Here is a 21,201-nt window from a genome sequence, read left to right as displayed (position 1 = left end):
TGCTATGCATTGCGAACGTAGAGCATGTTACCTTTGGTAATTGCGCGCTTGGAGCTTGGACAGTCTTACTCCATGGCGTGTTTTCAGCATTCTATTAAGACGACCAGTATTTTGAGTTTAGGTAGACCATTGTCCGATCATACATGTCACCCAACTTCATCCTTGTTTGTCGGGCATATCATTGCATTATTAGGGTCTTGGTTTAATCAACGCTGTCTCACCTGAAATTGCCTTCATACACCTGAAAACAATAATTAATATACAATCTCAGATTGATAAGAATCTGAGATCGGACCATGACAGTCGATCGATCTCCTATCTGCATCCCAATAACCAAACCCTAAGATAATCCATTTTTATCTTCCAAGACAATATATTTGTCAATCAATATAATTGTAATCAATATAAACTAAATTAAATAAAAAAAACCGTACAAATAATATACAAATATACATGTCTATGTTTCACACATATCAATTAGCTTTTTAATTATTTTGAAAAGTGGTATAATTTTTAATCTTAAGATATGATATTGCCACAGTTGAAATGTAATTTTCAAAGGTCTACCCAGATACACCGATCCAACCCACCTAAAGACTATCTAATAACACTCATTTAACTAAAGAACTCTCTCGCCTTTATCTCACAAATTGTGTTTACGCTATAATGAAAAGTGAGTTAATTTATTTTAAATAGTGCAATTAAGCCGAACTATCATAAACGTGTGTACTTTGTATGCACTAAGAGAACATTTTGCGCAAACATGTTAAAATAATGACGTCAGTCCTTGAAGCAATGACCGGCGCTATACCTCATCAATCATGGAGAACGGATCGATCTATATAACTGATAGTTTTTGTGTTTAATCCACTGCAGCTTTGTCACTGTCACATTAAACTCCTCTGCAGACTTAATGTGAAGAAGTCTGGTGTATGGAACACCTGATACCATTAAGTTGGAGATATATGTTCCAGAACTGTGGTGAATTAAGTTAGAAATTATACATTTTTACCCCGATCATTGTTTCTTTGAGGTTTCCGGATAATAATTTTACACTCAATCACAATCATCGAAAATTATCTGTATTATTTCTCTCCATCTATTCACACTGCTTATTATAAATAAATAAATAAATCAGTGGCGCTACAACCTCTTTAGGCCTTGGCCTCAGATTTCTGAATCTGTTTCATGATCATTTTTAAATCTAATAGGCAAGTAGGTGATCAACCTTCAGTGCCTGACACACGCCGTCCACTTTTTGGGTCTAGAAGACATGTCGGTTTCCTCACGATGTTTTCCTTAACCGTTAGAGCAAATGTTAAATGCGCACATATAAAGAAACTCCATTGGTGCACAGCCAGGGATCGAACCTACGACCTTAGGTATGAGAGTCGCACGCTGAAAGCACTAGGCCATCACTGCTCTCACTGCTTATTATAACAGTTCTTATTACAACGACAGGGTATCTGAGGTCAATAACCCATACATAATCCAAGCAAAAAATTTCGACGAAATTCAGAATTATGTCCGTCAATATGTAGATTTACATTGAAAGGAAGAAACTTTCCCGCCATAAATTATGCAGAAATTATGTAAACCCTTCGCGTGGCAAAACAAAAGTTAATGAGGCTCGGCTGTGGAAGTTTAATTGAATTATAAACCGCAAGATCAGCTCGCGATGTGGTCGGTGAGAACGTTATCCAACGATTATGGGTATCTGCGCATATAACTACGGCTTTAGAATATTGATTACGTTTATTCAAACAAATACTCATACTGATACAGCATAAAAATATTTTTTTAGCATTTATTACTTAATTAAAAATTGATGACTGGAGCTCTGAGGTTCATATAGTGAAATATTAAAAACAGAAAGAATCTAAATAGTTTTCATTTCGGAAAACCGAACAGTCCCTGGGGTAGCATAGCAACATGTTCCATCTTGGTAAGTACTAAAAAGGTAGGCTATGTAACTTTAAGGAGGAACGAAGTTTTCGGGGGCATATAGTTCACTATACATTTAAAAGAAAACAACGAAGATTTGTATATGACCGTATATATAAATTATTACATACCGTAGAATGAAAAATGTTGGGTCAAAGTCATATGTTAAAGTTGTTGATTGGAAAATATATAATTTTTCACATCAATTATATTATTTTTATAAGACTTGTTCTGTAACATTGTGCTAACAACATGATGATGTATTGCCATGACTTAATTTAACTAAAGTCTAGAACTACACAAATGCATATTAAATTCTCACTAATAATAATAGTTAAAAAATAATCGCAGCGACGACTGAAACCTTTTATGTTCAGTTAGTACCCGAGATCTAGGGCATCTAGTGATAAATTAAATTTAGGTCATCTGTAGACGGCTCAGAATAGTGCCTCGGTTTCAAAATAACCCACAAAACTAGAACTGTCTTCGGAAACAGCTAGGCAAAATTAACGAAATAGTAATAAGGGTTTTAGTATATACATGCTATTACATATCCTCATATACAAATCCTCAATCAAAAAGATCTAACTGAACGATTAGAACGATAAGGAAGAAGAACACTAAAAAAACAATTATTAATAAGTATTATGTGTATATCTATATACAAATCAGTTACTAATATAAACTGGGTCGTATGTAGAACAACCGCACTTAGTCTAGAGAATAAACTTCAGATTTACATTACTGTCAAAAAACCAATATGGTAGGGATACAGCTCTGGGAGTCAGAAAGCCAGAATTATCGAAATCCTGCAGCAGCTACAAAACAAAAACACTGCGAAAACTGAGCGGTGCGCAGTGGTTAACACGAAATGCTGAAGGGCATAAATATTTTGATAACTAATACTGTCGAGGCAGATACTGAAAGATCAACCGAACAATACAAATGGAGACTTAAGCAACATGTCAACAGCCTAGCTTCGGTTGTCATGGAAATGGCGGACTGCGTGTTTCGGCTGGGAAGACTAAGGCTTGCCGCAGTTTGATAGTTTCTGAGTTAACAAATTATTGGATTTGCATTCCCTAATTGCCTCAAAATAGCATAAAATCTATTAAAAGCCAAGAGGTTGATTGCAGATGGTTAAAATTAAATTGAACAAGACAACAAGCAAGTAATCAATGTTCTGGACATAAAACGCCATCGAATTTTTAGGTCTTAGGGATACTGGTTGCTCCACAATTTTCTTCACAGTGCGAATGGTCTCTCTTCAATCGGCAGCTCAATCTGAGCGTCTTGGTCAGCGTATATAATATGTTTATAATAAGTATGTAATATCATGTTTACAATACATAAAAATAATACAAATATGAAAATTCCAATAATGTTCAATGTAATTGTGAAGCTTGACATCGGTGGCTGCACACATTTGCATATTTAACAAGAATTCTATAAAACTGGGATATTCCTGTTGAGCACAGAGCTTTATTTGAAATTTAATCTGTCAAAGATGAAAAGGCTCCCGTTCCTGAATGGGGCAAGACTTGAAAGAGCCTTTATATCATGCGTACCTGATGTGCGATTGTATTGTGTACATACTTCTTTAAAATTTATAGGATTTTGTATTTAGTATTGAACCGTATTAAAAATACTTAGTTGATTATTTATCAAATTACATAACACAGTCTAACACTATGAGTTTAGAGTGGTTCATACTCAAAACCCTCATGGGGGATTTTCTTCACGGGATTCACTAGAACTTCGTAGGCATATTTCGCAGAAAATTGCATTGCAGAAGAGCATTGATCGCAAACAAATCCGACCAATGCTTCCTACGAAAGCCAAGGTCCGAGTCATATAAGAAGACCATTTTAAATTGTTAAATAAATATTTATTATTATATTATTATTAAATATATATCCTATAAATATTTAAAATCAACTGTATATTAAACTATCGTTATTTTATAATATTAAAGTCCTATTGTGTACGTGTCAGTATAGTTAGTATAGCTACTCAAATGTTAGTCGGGCCCATTTTTGATTAAAGTGAATTTGTTTGTATTATTTTATTATATCGACACATGGACATAAAAACACATGAACATAGTGTCAAAATATTATAGAACACTAAGGGCTGTTTCACAATAATATATGGATAAAGTACCAAATAGCTATGCAACACATAAATTATTTGGAAGATAAAAGTTCCGAATAAGACACTTCGCATTTCATGATGAATAGCGCTATCTGACAGTCGTGAAATGCAACAAACACTAGTTTATCCTACCAATAAGTAATAGATAGCTTATTTGGAACTTATCCAGACATTGTGAAACAGGCCCTTAGACTGTTAACGAACATTACCTTAGTTTAACTTATTCACAAGTATTGTAAAAAATTAAGTCAACATAATATTACTTATAAGCCATAATTATTATTGTATAGGCTAGATAGTAATTCATGTAAAGTCGGACTCTTTTTTTGTGTTTTTTTTACTCTTCTCATTAAGATATAATTGAAATGTATGAAAAGCGCTGGTTCGTTTTTATAAAGCTCATTGTAAAATCGCAATCCTTATAATTTTCTTTGTGAATTAATACAGTGTTTTAAACCTAACCTAACCACAAAATAGTTAAAGGCCCACAATTTCCAAGCTGTTATCAGCTCAAGCATACGCGTGAACATAAAAATAAACTTGCATCAGATTAAAACTCGTAAATCCATAAACATACATCAAGCTTAGCCGATTCCCGGGAGGTTTCAAGTTTTCTCATCAACTGCAAAAAATTCTCACTTCGTTGGATCTTGTTAACATTTATATAACAGAAAGTGAACCATTAAAACGGATTGCTGCAGATTTAAAGTTGAATTCACAAAAATATTGTTGTAATAACAATTTTATGCATATATAACAACAATAAAGTCTGATAAACGTCAATTATGCAGATAGGAGATTGATCGACTGTCGCGGTCTGATCCAGATTGTTTTCAATCTTAGATTGAGGATTAATTATTGGGTTCGGGTGATATATAACATAATCGGTTGTTGACACTTAAAAGTGTCCGATTGCAGGAATCTCTATCATATTCGACAATTAGGTTAAGAAGAAACGACAACAGTTAAAAACATGGTGTGATGTCAGACGTACTGTGAGCTAAGTCTTCTAATAATTTCTGAATTTTTCCTCTAGTTGTCATATAATATTGTGAACCTTTTCTATTCGTAAATAAGGGAATACTTTACGCTCACTCCCGACATACGTTTAGAATCATACGTACTGTGAGCTAAGTCTTCTAATAATTTCTGAATTTTTCCTCTAGTTGTCATATAATATTGTGAACCTTTTCTATTCGTAAATAAGGGAATACTTTACGCTCACTCCCGACATACGTTTAGAATCATACCCTTAGTGCATAGATCTCTTTTAGCTTCCAATCGTGTTTGTCTAGCGTACTTCAATCAACCAGGTTAGGAGTTCAAACCCCGGCAGTATAAAAATCTTTCTATACGGCCATTTACCGTTGCTTTTATGACAAGTACAGAAGTCAAATGGAAAAGACCTGACATACATATAAAGGACCTTCGTATTAATTAATTTTAATTCACAAAATCAGTGTTGGCTTAAGCGACCATTACCCTTGAGGTCGTAGGTTTGAACCCTGGTTGTGCACCAGCCTTCTGTCCATGTGCGTATTTGACACTGGCTCGTACGGTGAAGGAAAATATTGTAACGTGATCGCATGCCTTACATACACACAATACAATACAGGAAGACGTACGCCTGGCACATAAAGCTGATCAACCACTATTTATTAGAAAAAGCAAACTATCACAAAGATACTTACAGCTCCAATATTAAGGGTTGAATGGCAACTAGAATTACGAATAGGTATATTACGATAAACATTTACAATACAAGGAGTATTCAAACAGGTTTTATTATGACAAGATATGATAAATTATTTGCGAGACCGCATCGTGAAAATATGATTAATAGGATATGTGTCAAAATGAAGCCACTAATGTGGAAAATGTCAAATTATCTGAAGCTTACTTCTAAACAAGATGTATCGTTACAAGACGCGTAGTAAATTATTTAATTGATATATTATTATATTATATATTTGACAACAAAATTTATTATTTAACATATAATATATTATAACATTATTAGAAATTATTATTGACCGAGGAATTGAATCCAATTTATAAGACCCAGCAAAGAAGGCTTTCATTATATTATACTATAAATGTCATAAAGAAAGCACTACCCAAAAAACTTGAAACATGCCAGAATGCAATGAATAGTATGATGGGGAAAAAACTTTCGGACATAATAAAAATATTCACAATAAAAAATCACACAATACCAAAAGATGATTATTACGATTAAAAAACTAAAATGGAAGTGGGCTGGGCAAACCATCAGAGGACAGTCAAAATGGAGACAATCATTAATGAATTGGTACACAGGTCACATGAAGAGGAAAAGGGGTAGACCATCATGGTTTGATGAAAGAGTCGTGGCACATGGACCTTAACTGCCCAGGTCAGAAATTTATGGTGGCCCTTGCCAACAAAAGGAAAACGGAAAATGTTATCAAGAAAATAAATGTTTAACTATATTAAAGTGAATGTTTTAATACTAAACATATTATTATCTGAAACTCTTGGCAAGGTTAGATATTTTGTAATTTTCAAAGTCTATACTGAAAAACACTTGACGCTATTATATGAGATTTCGATATAGTTCTCTCAGTATTGCTAATTTTTAATATAGTTTTATGAGCGTTTATCAAAGTGAAAGTCAAAAATAATTTATTCGTATAGGTAACATAATGTACACTTATGAACGTCAAAAAAAGAAAATAAAATATATAATGATTCTAATTTTACATTTACTGCCAGTTCTCAAATCAAGGGCGTAGAACGGAAGAGAAGAACTGGCTATAAGCTCTCCGCCACTCTTTTTAATCGCCAAGTTTTTTTTACACAATGTTTTTAAGGAGCTGCAACCATTACACCATGTTCCATATGACATCTTGAGTAATAAAGAATAATAAAAAAAACATCTACAGATACATCTATTTTACTAGCCTTAGCATTCTTTAACTAGTTTTATGTTATCAGCATTGGCCAACCTAATTAAACGGTGAGGTCTTAATTCGTGAAGCAATTCAGAGAATTAGTACGTTACATTAGCATTACAGCTGCGACAGGAAATGGGGGCCTTCCATTGACGCCTCTCGTTGTACGTTTGATTAAATTTAGAGGGAAATTTAATTTTATCTACAAGAATAAATTAATCTTCTTATAATGTGTAAAACATTACACAAGATGTATGTATGATCATTAAATATTCCAAGACTAATACTGTACATCTGTTGATGTAACAATGTTTGATAACATATTATGATTTAAGCAAATCTAGTCGGTTACGAACAACTCGTCGAAGAACAAATTATTCAAATATTTATACTTATGAATAATTTAATTACTACAAAAATATAATGTAGTAAAAATAATTAATTAATATAGACATAACACGGTATTTAATTCAAAACGGGCTTTATATATTCTACGACTGGTGTTAACCCTAGAAAGATAATCATATTTTGTAATACGGAAAAGATAATCATGCGTAAAATTTACGCATGAATTTGAATTAGTTGTAGGTTTAGGTTTAATAGTTTATTTTAATGAATTCTATGTTATTATATATACTCATTTATTAAATTAATTAATAATGCAGATAATTTGTTAAACTTCTTTATTTGTATTTAAAAAATAAACAAAACTTTAAAAGTCTTCTATAAATCAATAAAATAGTATAACACTTACTCTTCCTAATGAAAACTTATTTTTTATTCTAATAATCAGACTCATTTTAACTAGAAAATCAACAGTAAGCTTTTCTTATAATTTAGGAACATACATTTACATAAAAGTAAGTTACAAACAGCTTTGGCACATATCAGTATTATGCTCACGACATATAACTTTTTTACATTTTTTGCAGGACGCATTTGCCTTTCTCCTTTTTTTAGAAGGGCAAAAAGAACAATAAATCCTTTTTTTTGCTACTGACTCATTACTATAGTCTTCGGATGTATCAGACACTTTAATTGGCAACATATCAGAGATTTTATCTCACAAATATCTCTTCAAAATAGGTACTTCTAAACGTCTACGCATAAACAAAGAAGACAGTCCCAAGCTAAGATTTTTTATAAATCTTTTGCGACTCAGAGGCTTTTCTCCTTTACAATTAACATTATGGCTGTAAATTACATATGCATTAATGCAGGCAATGTTAAGGCAGGCAAATTCCATAGAATAAAGCCATAGGCCATCTATTTGTCTTCTACTACAGGACATCAGAGAACACATTTGGTCTAGCGTGTCAACGCCACCTTTTGTTTGATTATAATATATTATCATTTCTGGTTTGCCAGTAGCTTCGTTTAGTAGCATTCTCCTCACAAATAAACCATTTTTGCTGGTTTCGGTTTGAAGGAGACGAGAGTAAGGGGTCAAAACAAAACATAGATGTCCCCACTAGCCTGAAGCGACTGTTTTTTAGCTCTTCCGGTATCTCACGTTTGTTTGATCGTATGGTTCCCACAATGGTTATTTTATAAGGTTCTTGGAGCAAGCTTGTTGCCAAAGGGATTGAGGTAAACCAATTTTCCTCTGTTGAAAGGCTACGATCCTACGAAAGGCCGATGTGGAGACTGGTTGCACAGTACTGCTTTGCTCTTCTAAGATATTACTTCCGCTTGGCGTCGGCTGTTCTTCTTGTATCTCATCTATAAACCCTTCTTCTTTGTCACTCTGCACTTCATCTCACTCTGATCACTGACACACTGTCGTGGTCCGCTACTTTACTGTCGGTGTCCTCACACGAAAGTATCATCACTTTGCATAAGAGCGGCCAGGATTTCGTGTTCGTTTAAATTGGTACTCCCCATTGTGTTATATATTTGCCTCAATATCTTTAAAAATGAAATAACAATATTAGTTATGATATAAAGTATTAAAAGTTACGAAACACAATAAAACTGTCATATAAGCCAAAATCATAAAAGTCACGATAAAGATAATCATGCGTAATTTTGACTCACGCGGTCGTTATATTTCAAAATCTTTGGCACTTAGCTCATTGACACTTACGGCACGTGGCAGCTCCCAACGACGAATGAAATGTCCTAAACGCACAGCTATGGATTCGCGCTAATTAGAAAGTGAGAGCAATTTTTCGAAAACGCATGCGTAAATTTTACGCAGACTATCTTTCTAGGGTTAAACATTAAAAACGATATTTAAATGTCATGTTTCATTTGTCAATGATTTAAAGTTATACAAAATATTTTATTTGGCTTATTTTAAAAGTAACCTTATGAGTTTCTAGAAATCTCCGGAATTACTGTTAGTTTATTGATTCCTTTAAACGAATAGGAAGCTCTATTGCTTCTGTGTTTTCAGTGTAGAGTATATGTTTACCCGTTTCCACACCAACAGACTTTGCAACAGCCGTGTATAACTAGAAATAACATCTCTTATAAAACCTTGTGTTATTAGTATTATTTCCAAGTATACGTCTAGTAGATTATCCTACAAGTCACGACCTTTTATTCACTTGCGGTTGCATAACAATTGAATTTTCTTCGTATTAACATTTGATAGTATGAACAAAAATATAGAGAGGAAAACATGTTGTAAACCGAATTATCGGCGTTTATCATGATTATTCGAAAGAAAGAGAGGAAGCCTTTGCCAAAAAATAAATATCTATTTAAAAGGAAAGATAGAAAAAAAAATATGTTAATAAAAGGCTGTTATTATTACAAAGAAAAGTAATCAATTATACTGACATGCACTTACCGACTTCATACATCATACTTACTTAAGGTAATTATATAATATATATTTTCTTTGTTTCAGCTCGCATTATTGATACAAGGCGAAGTTGAGAAGCCGAAAACGACAAAGGAAAATCTTTTGAAAGCCGAGCTTAGGGCTCATGAATACGACATTAGCGGTCGGCTGACCCACTATGTTGATTTATATCCCGGTGATCCATCACCCCTGATAAACGGGCTATGAGATATCTACACGCTTAACGTGTCATAAGACTTTCATTAGTATAAGTTTTTGAAGCGTAAACATGTGAATCGAGTAAAATGCGACGTCGACCGCTACCATCTGTGCGCGAGGAAGCGGCTACCAAATCATGGAGGAGTGTTTGTGAAAATGAGTGGGTGACGTATACTTTGGTTGCGTCTGTCGGTGCTTTGATCTATTCAAACAGTCTGAATGGCGAATTCGTCCATGATGATATCCCAGCTATCGTGTCTAATGGGGACGTCAATGGCGCCAATTCGGTGTTAAGGATATTCAAAGATGATTTCTGGGGTACACCGATGTCTGATCCACATAGCCATAAATCGTATAGGCCGTTGACAACAATCACATTTAGGTATGTATTTGAAAATATATTTAAAGCATTTCTCAACTACATATATACAAGTTTGTATTTATTACTCGTAATTTTAGTTTATTTCGTGTAGTTTTTTTGTTTCTTTTTTTTTATAGATTTAAAAAAATTGATGCTGAAACCTAAAAAGGCTTTAGCGCCAATGACTTTTTGAAGTATTTTTACGGTGTGGTCAATGAAAAAATTAGTTAAAGATATATTTTATTATATTTTGCAAAACTATAAATTTTAATCACGATTGACCTTTCAAATGTAGTTCTAGAGAAAAAGTATATATCGTGTAAATGTTACACGAAACATTCCTAAATTGTATGGAAGATGAAACACATAACATTTCAGGCCAAGGGTAAAAGTATTACAACTAAATCCGTCTAAATATTTCAATATAACGAAATGCAAATATTTGCCTTAACTTCTTGGGTCGATATAACCCGGCACAGAGGAATGACCGCACAAGCCATTGTACGTGTTTAGGCGGGTGTACCTTTATTTTATCCGTATTGTCCCGAGCCTCACAAATCAGAACTTGTTTTCTTGGTGTTAAACAAACGGCGACGTCATTTTCCGCGATAATAGCTAAGGGAACAGCCCTCGGTGATAGATGGCGCCACTGGATTACAGTTTCAGATAATAAATAACACTTTCTTTATGTTTTATGGCCTCATCTAAGAGGATTCGCTTAGCGAATTTACTTGACAACAATATTTCTTTTATGGGAAGAATTGAATAAAAATATAAAACTTTTTGGCATAATTTAGCTATGGATACCGTAAAGTTATATGAGATCGTAATTTAAATTATACTTTGTTTAGATTGTATTTGAAATTAAACGCCTTAGTTAACATTGCTTCCTCTCGATGCTTAATCGTACGAGCAAGTATAAAATGCGCACATAGAAAGTCAATCAGTACATGGCATAGAAGCTACGTTCTCAAAGATGAGAGTCGCACACTGAATCCACTAGGCCAATAGTGCTCAATTATAATGCCCTGACAAAAATATAAATCGACCTTGTAATATGTAAATTTTAGTACACATTACTGCTACAACTAAAAGCAATTTCCCGTATGTTGATATTTATTTGACCAATGTATTGCTTTAGGATCCTCTGAAAGGGAATATTATGTTTTGTAAGTGATTTCTCATATTTGTGATTTAAGTATAAATGGTTCATGGAAATATTACTTAGTGTCTAGCACTCAGGTCCGTGATTCGATTTTAAAGGAATAAATTTTAGAAGTTTGTTATCCATCGATGTCGAGAATATCAATAAAAAAGAGATCAAAAAGTATTATTGTATACCAGCAAGTTTAATATACTGATAAAATTAAAACTTATAATTAATATATTTTATACTTACATTTAAAAAACATTTTGTTTTTTTTCTATTACATCACTCGTTTAAATGTGACTTAAAGATTTATTATAAGTATAAGTGGCATATTTTTCTTGTTATAATATACCCCGAAGGAAAAAGAATTGGAAAACATAGAAACGACCTTGGGACTCTCAATTATTTACATTTTCCTCAGTCATTTTCTTAATAAAGGATATCAGTTTTATTAAATTTCCTAAGAACACATTTTTTCTCGAGCAATGATAAAAGAAGTAAACTGAGCCGAGAAACCTCAAACGTAATACAAGATGAAAAATCTGCGGGAAATGATCTGCTTTTTTAAGGTTTTCAACATAAAAATTACTGATGTTGAAGGTTTTTGTATAGAGGAAAAATATTTATTATTTACTAAGCATTTTTACAAATCAAATCGATATATTTAATAATTACAAAGTCAAAATCATTTATTCATATAGGTAACATAATGAATAATTATGAACGTCAAAAAAATATACATATTCAGTACGTTTAATTTTACATATATATTTTATACAGGTCTTCCCATTTAATTCTCACAGCCTTATCGTTTAGAACCATTTGCTTAATCACTAAACTAACACTGACCATTCGTATAGCAACTAAATTTTATACAATTTGTTAGTAATTTTCTATTTAGGTTAGAACCTGGGCAATATCATTCCGATTAACTATATATATGAAGTTAGCTTTCCATTCGATAATACAACAACTTATGTACTATTATCATAACATAAACTAATATTGATATTTGAAATCATGGTTTGTATGCTAACGAACTAAACAATAATAAACAAAACCAATTAAACAGTGTAATGAGGCAGCGAGCCATGGAATTACTGACGCCACGAATATTCCAACTTCCGGAATGCTATCATAATATTTCGCGTGAAAACACTCACACTTATATTGTATACTTGGCATATTTCAGTGGAAGACGCGAGCTATTTGGTGAGCAGTGTTAGCCTAGTGGTTTCTGTCTGATTCTAATCCCGAAGGTTGTAGGTTGGATCCCCGGCTGTTCATCAATGGACTTTCTGTCTATATGAGTGAAGAAATTCTCAAGACATCGGCATACTTTAGGTTGTGTGTCAGACACAGAAGATTGATATCTGTATAGAATCTCAAAAGCTACTGTACCAATTTCAACAATTATTTCGTCTTTAGAATACTTAATTCCTCCTTTATTATCCACCGTGAGAAGCCAAGGCTTGTACCAGCTTCGCTAGTTACAAATTTAATTTAAAAAAAATTTCATTAAAAATTGAATTACTGAATATTCTGATTTTAGTCCAACCAATGAATGATGCGTCAATGCGGTCTGACGTTATTCCGTTCTAGTTCGTACTTAATTACGGTGCGGTCGCGGTCACGATTTTAGTTTCATAGCACTGTTGCATGCATTTTAAAAAAGAGCATTAGCCGTACATTTTATTTCTTTGAATATTACAATTTTACAACTACATGAATATTACTGAGTAGGCCTTAACTTATTGTGGCACGAAGCTGTGCATTAAATGTCTTTCACATTCAAATTCAACAATCATTTATTGTGTAGGTAACATAATGTACACTTATGAACAAAGACAAAATCTATGTAGGTTACTTATTGGATTCACAATTTTTTTATAATAATATAACAAAAAATACAACTGATAGATGGTTACCCAGAATTGTATGGCAAAGATTGTAAGCGTTCCTCGATACAGCAGGATATGAATAATCCGTTAAGAAATTTTAAATTTATTTAAACCAATAAATATACAAAAGATGCTCGCAATGCACTACTACAGCACGTGGCGTAGAACATATTATATGTTACGTGTACAGTGTAGTTGGCGTAGCGTAGCAACCACGCTACGACGCATCGTAGCTCATATACATATGACATCTGTTATTAAATGTGTCCTATTAGACATATGGAAGTACATAGTGGGACCCAATTTCTTGTCACATACAAGATATAGATAAAAACTGAAACCATTAATTACATAAAAACCAACCATTATTATATGTTATAGACTTTATAACCCTTATAGTTGAGGTGATAGTTTACTTGTAAACCCTATAATTTTATTTGTAATACATTTTTGGATAGTACTAGTAACATTATATTTATACTAGTAATAATATATAGTTTTTGACATTCATAAGCATGCCTTAAGTCGCATCTAAACTGAATAAATAAATTTTAATTTGATTTGATTATTAGAATCACAGTGCAGGCCTATATTTTAATTAACAGAACATTTTAGTAAAGGTATATTACACAGATGGTTCAGAATTGTAATTTTCGCGAGTAAATGATATTATGACCGCCCTCATCGCGTTGGAGCAGACCGGGCTATTACAGAGGGCAGATTAATCCCCATGTTGAAAATTTCTCCCTATAATTGATGGGTTTAAAGGATCTTTTAGCTTCAGGCCGTTATATGTTTATAAAGTGATATTAACGCGAATTTCATACTATAAACAATGTAGTCTTCTGCAAAGGGAATAGTGGCTTTCCCAGATGACCTCGACTTAGAGGTCTCAGGTTCCATCTCTGGTGGTACAATATCTGTAAGCAAAAAATAACTACCTTAAACGAAAAGTTTTCTATGAAAGAGTCGCAGAAAAGTCCGTTCCGAATTAATAATTTCCTCATGGAATTGGTAAGTGTTCCAAGTGAAAATTTAATTATATTATAGCTTCTTAAGTTAAAAATCTTCTTCGAAAATATTAATAAAAAGGTATAATTAAATAAATACAAAAAGGGAACGCCATTGTTGGAAAATGCCTTCCGCTCAACGATAATACAATTATTGTTTCAGCCGGAATCAAACCTATAATAAACCAATCTCACGGCCACATTACACTGCTTAATAAAGATTTTCCTTTTAGAATAGGATCAACCTGTCGAATTAAAATTCCATATAAAATCTAATTTGCGAGGATTACTTCGGTATTGGAAATAATGCCAAATTTTGATACCTCAATTGGCGATAACCCTTCAAAGGGTCATTAATTAGATTGACAGCCGACCCGGAACGCGGGATAAAAATAATTCCCGCTATAGGGGCATACGATCCTCGTTTTAATTAAACAAATTAATCAAATCCCCCCGCTGCCCGCTACGCTCACCGCTAACCGCACGAGTACCTCAATTAGGTGACGCAGCACTATACCAATTTGTGATTGATTTCATGTTTTATACAAGGAGTTGTTCCTTTTATGTTGTTCAATTTAAAAATGAAAATGGAAAATTCGAATTTTATAAATGGAAATTTTACTACATTTCTCTTATACCAGACTTAAAAATAAAATAAATTGTGGCGCAACAACGTTTTTAGGTCTAGGCCTCAGATTTCTGTATCTCTTTTATGATCACCTAATAGGCAAGTGGTGATCAGCCACCTGTACCTTAGACACGCCGTCAACCTTCACCGTTCGAACGAATGTTAAATGCGCACAAAAAAACTCCAGCACAGCCAGGGATCAAACCCACGACCTCAGGGATGAGAGTCGCACGCAAGCGACAAGGCCAACGCTGTATAAGCACATAGATAATAGTCTTATTTCTATTATTTTTATTGATTGAACCTTGCAGATACAATGACTAATATTCTTCGTACGATCATGTTTATAATGTGTGACTTAAAACTAGAGATTGTGTTATTAATTAAACTAAACAAATAAATTTAGTTTTTGAAAGGGTAAATCGTAAAAATTTTTAAGAGAAAAATTATTAAGAATAAGTTATATATTTTTCATCTGTATTTGTCAAGAGGTTAGTATCTCGTCTATAATATCTACAGTTATATATTAGTGATACAATTCGTTTCGTTCGTGCAATAATAATGTTTATGTAAAAATGCCGGCGATTTTGACAAGCATTTGCCCTCTGAAAGTTGGCGATGCAATCATAAAATGCAATAAAATATCCTGCCATTTCCAAAACAGTTTTAAAAACAAAGAGCAATGTATCGTTTGATATTCCCCGCACATGGAAAGCAACAGTATGCTACAATTTATTGGCTATTCCGCCCTGACACTGATGGATGTCGACACGTTGCATCAAAAATTGCACACCACTCAACATCAGGTCATGTGATGGCAGCAACTTTACGGGAATTCGTCACTTATGCGCAGACGGTTAGGTCTACTTTTGTGTAATAGAAATTCGTTGACATAGATCGATGGGACACCTGATGACGGGCTGTACAGAAAAGTTCACTTTGGAGGGTGGAAATTGGCAAAGGTTAATAACGATTGGGTATCGATATAGTAAGTTAATGTAAATTAATTTGCTTAAATATTATATGAAAACATCAAAAAGTCAATTAGTTGACGTTTGAGGTTAATATCAAACCTATGTTAAGTGTTAATATCAAATAAATGTTAATTAAATAAATAAATAAATTAAATCACAATATTAAAAAAAGTTAAAAAATAATAATCCGTTTAAACTTACTTAAGATTACACCAGACGCACCCAACTGGTAGGAATCAGTAAAGATAAGAAAATGACATTACCTGTCTTTGTTATAGCTGAATTACACTTCTCTCATGTAAGAACAGCAGTAAGATGAATGAATACATCATTTACAAAATAAAACTGGATTCTGTAAAATGAAAATAATAATTACAAGACAAATCTGAAATATTTTTCAGAAACCTTTTAGTGTTAACATCGAAATTCTACTTTCAGTGAGCGATAGCAGGCCTGCGCCACAAAAAATAAAATAGTTTTCTATCCTCAAAGAGATTTAAAATGTTTGGCCTCGAGATATACGAGTTCATAGAAATTGTATGGGATTGTATGAAAAATATTTTAGCCTCAAAAGAACGCAATAGGCAAATTATTTTGTTTACTTTCTTGATTTTTGTACTACAACCCACGTGACCAATTGAAATAGAGTTGATTAACAGTTCAACTTTTTCGTTAAGTATACATAACTTGAGTGTTTAAGGCGTTGAAAAGAGGACCAATATCTTGCTGTTTGCTTAATTAACACTTGTTTGTACGGTGAAGGATAATGTCATGATTTTTGTGACGTTCATTGTAGTATACTAAACCTAACCTTGTTTCGTATCACAGAGGGTAGTTTATTCATTGACAAAATTGTTCTGTGTCTTAAAAGCATTTTCCTATAGTTTCATTGTAACCATTTCACATGTCTCTCAAATAAACCACGTGAAATTTAAACTCCCAATAGTGAGAGCATCTCTCTCTCCAAGAGATAGCTAAACATTAGTAAATATAATTATATTCATATGGCCATACATCTGCAACAGTTAATAAAATTATTTATTTGATTTACGATCTTAAGTAAGTAGTTTAAAAAGCAAGTTTAGCAGCCCCACGACACAGTTGTGTACCGCAAAATCTTTTCTATCGTAAGACCAAAACTAGTTGAAAACTCTCGTACAAGTTGAGCTGTTCGCCGCGTTATATCATCGAAAGGGTTTAGTAGATTACAGTAGATTGATATTTATATACGCAACTATGGAAAACGTGTATTTTTTTATAGAAATATGTAATAGACTAAGGATCTGTTTCACAATGTCCGGATAAGTTCCAAATAAGCTATTTATTACTTATTGGTAGGATAAGTTTACTTTTTGCGTATCACGACTCCCAGGTAGCGGGAAATTTCTTCGGAACTTTTATCTTCCGAATCAGATACTTCGCATTTCATGACAAATAGCGGAATATAACAGTAGTGAAACGAAAAAATACTGTTGACCCTACCAAAAAGTAATAAGTAGCATATTTTGAACTTATCCGGACATTGTGAAACCGACCCTTAGTCTAAAATAACGCACATTTTTAATCTACGTAACTAATATAAAATTAGTTAATAATTTTTATCTTGATATTAGACGATATATATTCAATCCCGTTTCTTTTATATCATTTTAAAAATCGAAAATACTATATTAAAATACACAATTGAATTCATTCAAACTTCCCATATATTTAACACATCACAAACGACTACTTTGTTGGCCGTAAAATAAACTAAATCTAATTAACACACCATTTAAAACTAAATAAAGAAATTACACAGCGGAAATCCTTTAATGTAATGCGAACACCAAAACAGATTATTTGATCCACTCGACCCTTTTCAAGGCTTTTTAAACGAGCTCTAGTTCTCTTTGAAATAGAACCTTTTTCAATCCTTCCTCCTTTGTAAGTGCTTACCTCAAATTTAAAGCACTTTAGTAGATTAAGCGCTAAGATATCGCGTGAGTATCTGTGTACACTGAATTTAATGTGAACAACTCAACTATATGAACCCACATTAGTACCCTCTGGTGCTCGGTTTTGCTTAGAATTCTTTATATCTTTCCCACAAAGGCTTTAGATTACTAACCGTGCTTTAACGTTGTCTATTCCTCGGTAAAAATACAACTCATTTTTGCGAGGCGTAGTTTTTCTATGGAGAGCGTAGTTTGCTTATTTTTATTCTTTGTACAAATGTAGTAGTTACAATATATTGATTATAGACTCAGGATATTTTTGAAGCACCGAGTTGGCATATAATAATATATAAGCTTTGCTTTTCATCATACATGGACATAATTAATTTCAATAAAAAATGTAACAAGCCCAAAAACGAACAAGTTGTAAGTACTTATAATAAATCACCTCGATGTAGCTCAGTAGATAGATGTAACATGAACCTATAATTAATGCGTACACACAAAAATAAAGTATCTAGATGCCGTCAACGCACGACTTTTTATATAAAGAAGCTTAATTACTCACCACTGTTCTCGCATTCAGCTACACCTATATATACGTATAAGGTTTTGGTTACAAAAAAAAAACAAACAAAAATCAAACATTTCCTTTATTAAGTTCCTGGTCTTAAATATACATTTTAGTACATCCCTTTTAAGTTCTATAACCTGTGTTAGGGATGCACACTCTTTCCTACATATTGTTACTTAACAAAGGTCTAATCTAAACAAAACAATGAACTTACATACTAAGTAGTACTTATACTTTAACATAACTTAATAAACAATCCAATACATAACATATTTCAAAAAACCCAAAATCTTTTTGTTTCTTATAAAAGAAATGCGAATTTGTGGCAGATGGCCGATTCGTAATAGATAGAACAAAGCCGTTTATAGAGTGTGCGCGTTTGCTACTTAAGGAGCAAGTATACTGTCTTAACTGAAATGATATATGTTAGACTACTGTAGTATTCATACTAAAATCAAAATGGTGACCTGCAATGCTTATTACTTTCAACAGTGTTTAATATTTATGCCCAATGACTTTTTTAACTTTTAACATACCTTTACATACATTTGGATAAAGAAACTATATATAAGTATGAACATTGATTTCGATTGGTATAATTAACTATAAAAATATTTCAGAAACAAAGTGTTTATTATTCAAATTTTTTAAATATTATTATTCAAATGATATACAACATTCTTGTTTGATTTTCTGGCACGTCAATAATTAATTTATATGTATTTTATCAATAAGATAACTGCGATCGAAGCATTTGTTTTAAACGATATTCATTTTGATTACATCCTCTTTGATGATATTTATATTATTATATAGATATTCTTGGAATTGGTGCTTTATGATTACTTAATATGGTGGTTAAGTATACTTTATTATATATATATATATATATATATATATATATATATACATATAAAATATAGATTTAACGACTTAAAAAAGACTGAAGGATTTCTATACATTTTAAATAACACAAAAACCTTTGATAGACAATGTTTTTTTCATGATCACTGTTTGGTTTACAAATTTTGTAAACGACAAAGCTACAATAAAATTCCGAAGATGTTGTTAATTTAAAGTCTATGAAGATGTAACAATAGCGTTTCAATTGTAACAAACAGATTACAATTTTATACGGACCAAGCTGCTAAAAACTGTTCGCGTCTAACTTACAAGGGAGGGTTAGATTTTCGAAGGCAAGTTTATTACGCAGTGTTCTTAGTTTGACATTACTTGATTGACTGTTTCAATTATATTTTGCATACATTGCCTTGGCTGATTGCGCGGTTATTGTTAATCTTATGTACGATTTTTTTACAAATATATAATTAATTGCATTGCATTGCACATTGCATATTAAATAATTAAAAATTGAGAGGTGGCTCGTACGGCAAAAGAAAACATCGTGAGCAAACCCGCATGTCTCAAAACCGTTAGAGTTAATTGCGCACATATACAGAAAGTCCATTGGAGCACAACCGGACCTCAGAAGGCAGAGTTGTACGCTGAAGCTGTAGGCTAACCTGCTAATATTAAGCTTATAATTAAAACGTAGCCACAACAACGTCCTTCCGTGACGCGATTACTGCAATGCGCTGCATTTCTTTATGCATGGAATACGCTACACATCCTTACAAACGTTCTTAGAAGACAATATTAAACTACTCTAGACGACAATATTAATCGAACTTAGATACGCGAATTGTTTCCAAAACTCCAATTATTCGAAATTCCTCGTTCTAAGACCAAATATTTACGAAACTCAGTTATGAATCGCATACCTACAGATTACAACAGAAATTACCAGCAAATCGATATATTTAATGTGACTAAAAAATTCTTAAAAAAATATTTAACAAACTCAGGTATCTTTTACTAATAATGGCTTTGTTTGTTCCTTCATATTAAATATATATTTTAATCTACCAATCAATCAATCTTACAACTGTGTTGTAAAACTGTGCTTTATGTTTCTGTTTCAATGTGTATTCCGTTTTGGCTTTTGTGTGTAATATAATTGTTTGGATATTGTTTAGTGATTAGCTGTAGGAATACTTAAATAAATAAAATAAAATAAAACTCGTTTCATGTTCCGTAATAAGGACTACGTCAAGTTAATTGGCAATTGTTTTAAATTGTTACAACTCTGTTAAATAAGACTGGTTCTTTAGAATAACGAGCGGCCCGTACGTTCGCACGGTTAGACATTTTATTGAAGTGAAAACTTCTTTAGCGACATTTTGGCTTTTTTTACCAAAATCAAAAAAATTAAACTCGCTTCAGGACCCGTGACCTGATCGAAAATTCGTAAGCCGGATGGATAGTAGACAGCTGGCGCGGCGTATTTAATGTAATATACGATAGCGCAATAAATAAATATTGTATTATACCACACAAATGATAGTACTTTGATAACTAAAGTAATTCCTGTAAAATTATTCCCAAAAAATTCCAAAATATCAAAAATATACAACGTTAATATTCAAGTTTTCACTTCTGCCGGCACTCCCGGAGTGCAACCCATCGTTTTTTAAACATTATTTGTAGACATTTATATGTTCTTTAGTATTGTGGAACATTTTTTTTTGGTTCTACCAACATTTGTTTTCGCAGTGCACGCTATGA

General features: G+C 32.7%; 1 protein-coding gene across 1 annotated transcript in view; it reads left to right on the top strand.

The window, feature by feature from the left end:
- Positions 1–21,201, top strand: part of LOC111004289 (protein O-mannosyl-transferase TMTC1-like) — a 111,993-nt gene that overhangs the window by 32,233 nt on the left and 58,559 nt on the right. Inside the window, exon 2 of the mRNA XM_045632140.1 lies at positions 9,889–10,423. Coding sequence (XP_045488096.1) covers positions 10,128–10,423 — 296 coding nt within the window. The 5' untranslated portion in view covers positions 9,889–10,127. The remainder of the gene's footprint in view (positions 1–9,888; positions 10,424–21,201) is intronic.

Source organism: Pieris rapae, chromosome 18 (assembly GCF_905147795.1).
Source record: "Pieris rapae chromosome 18, ilPieRapa1.1, whole genome shotgun sequence".
Classification (NCBI taxonomy): Eukaryota; Metazoa; Arthropoda; class Insecta; order Lepidoptera; family Pieridae; genus Pieris; species Pieris rapae.
The sequence above is the reverse complement of the archived record's forward strand: the minus strand, read 5'-3'. Positions and strand labels throughout refer to the sequence as shown.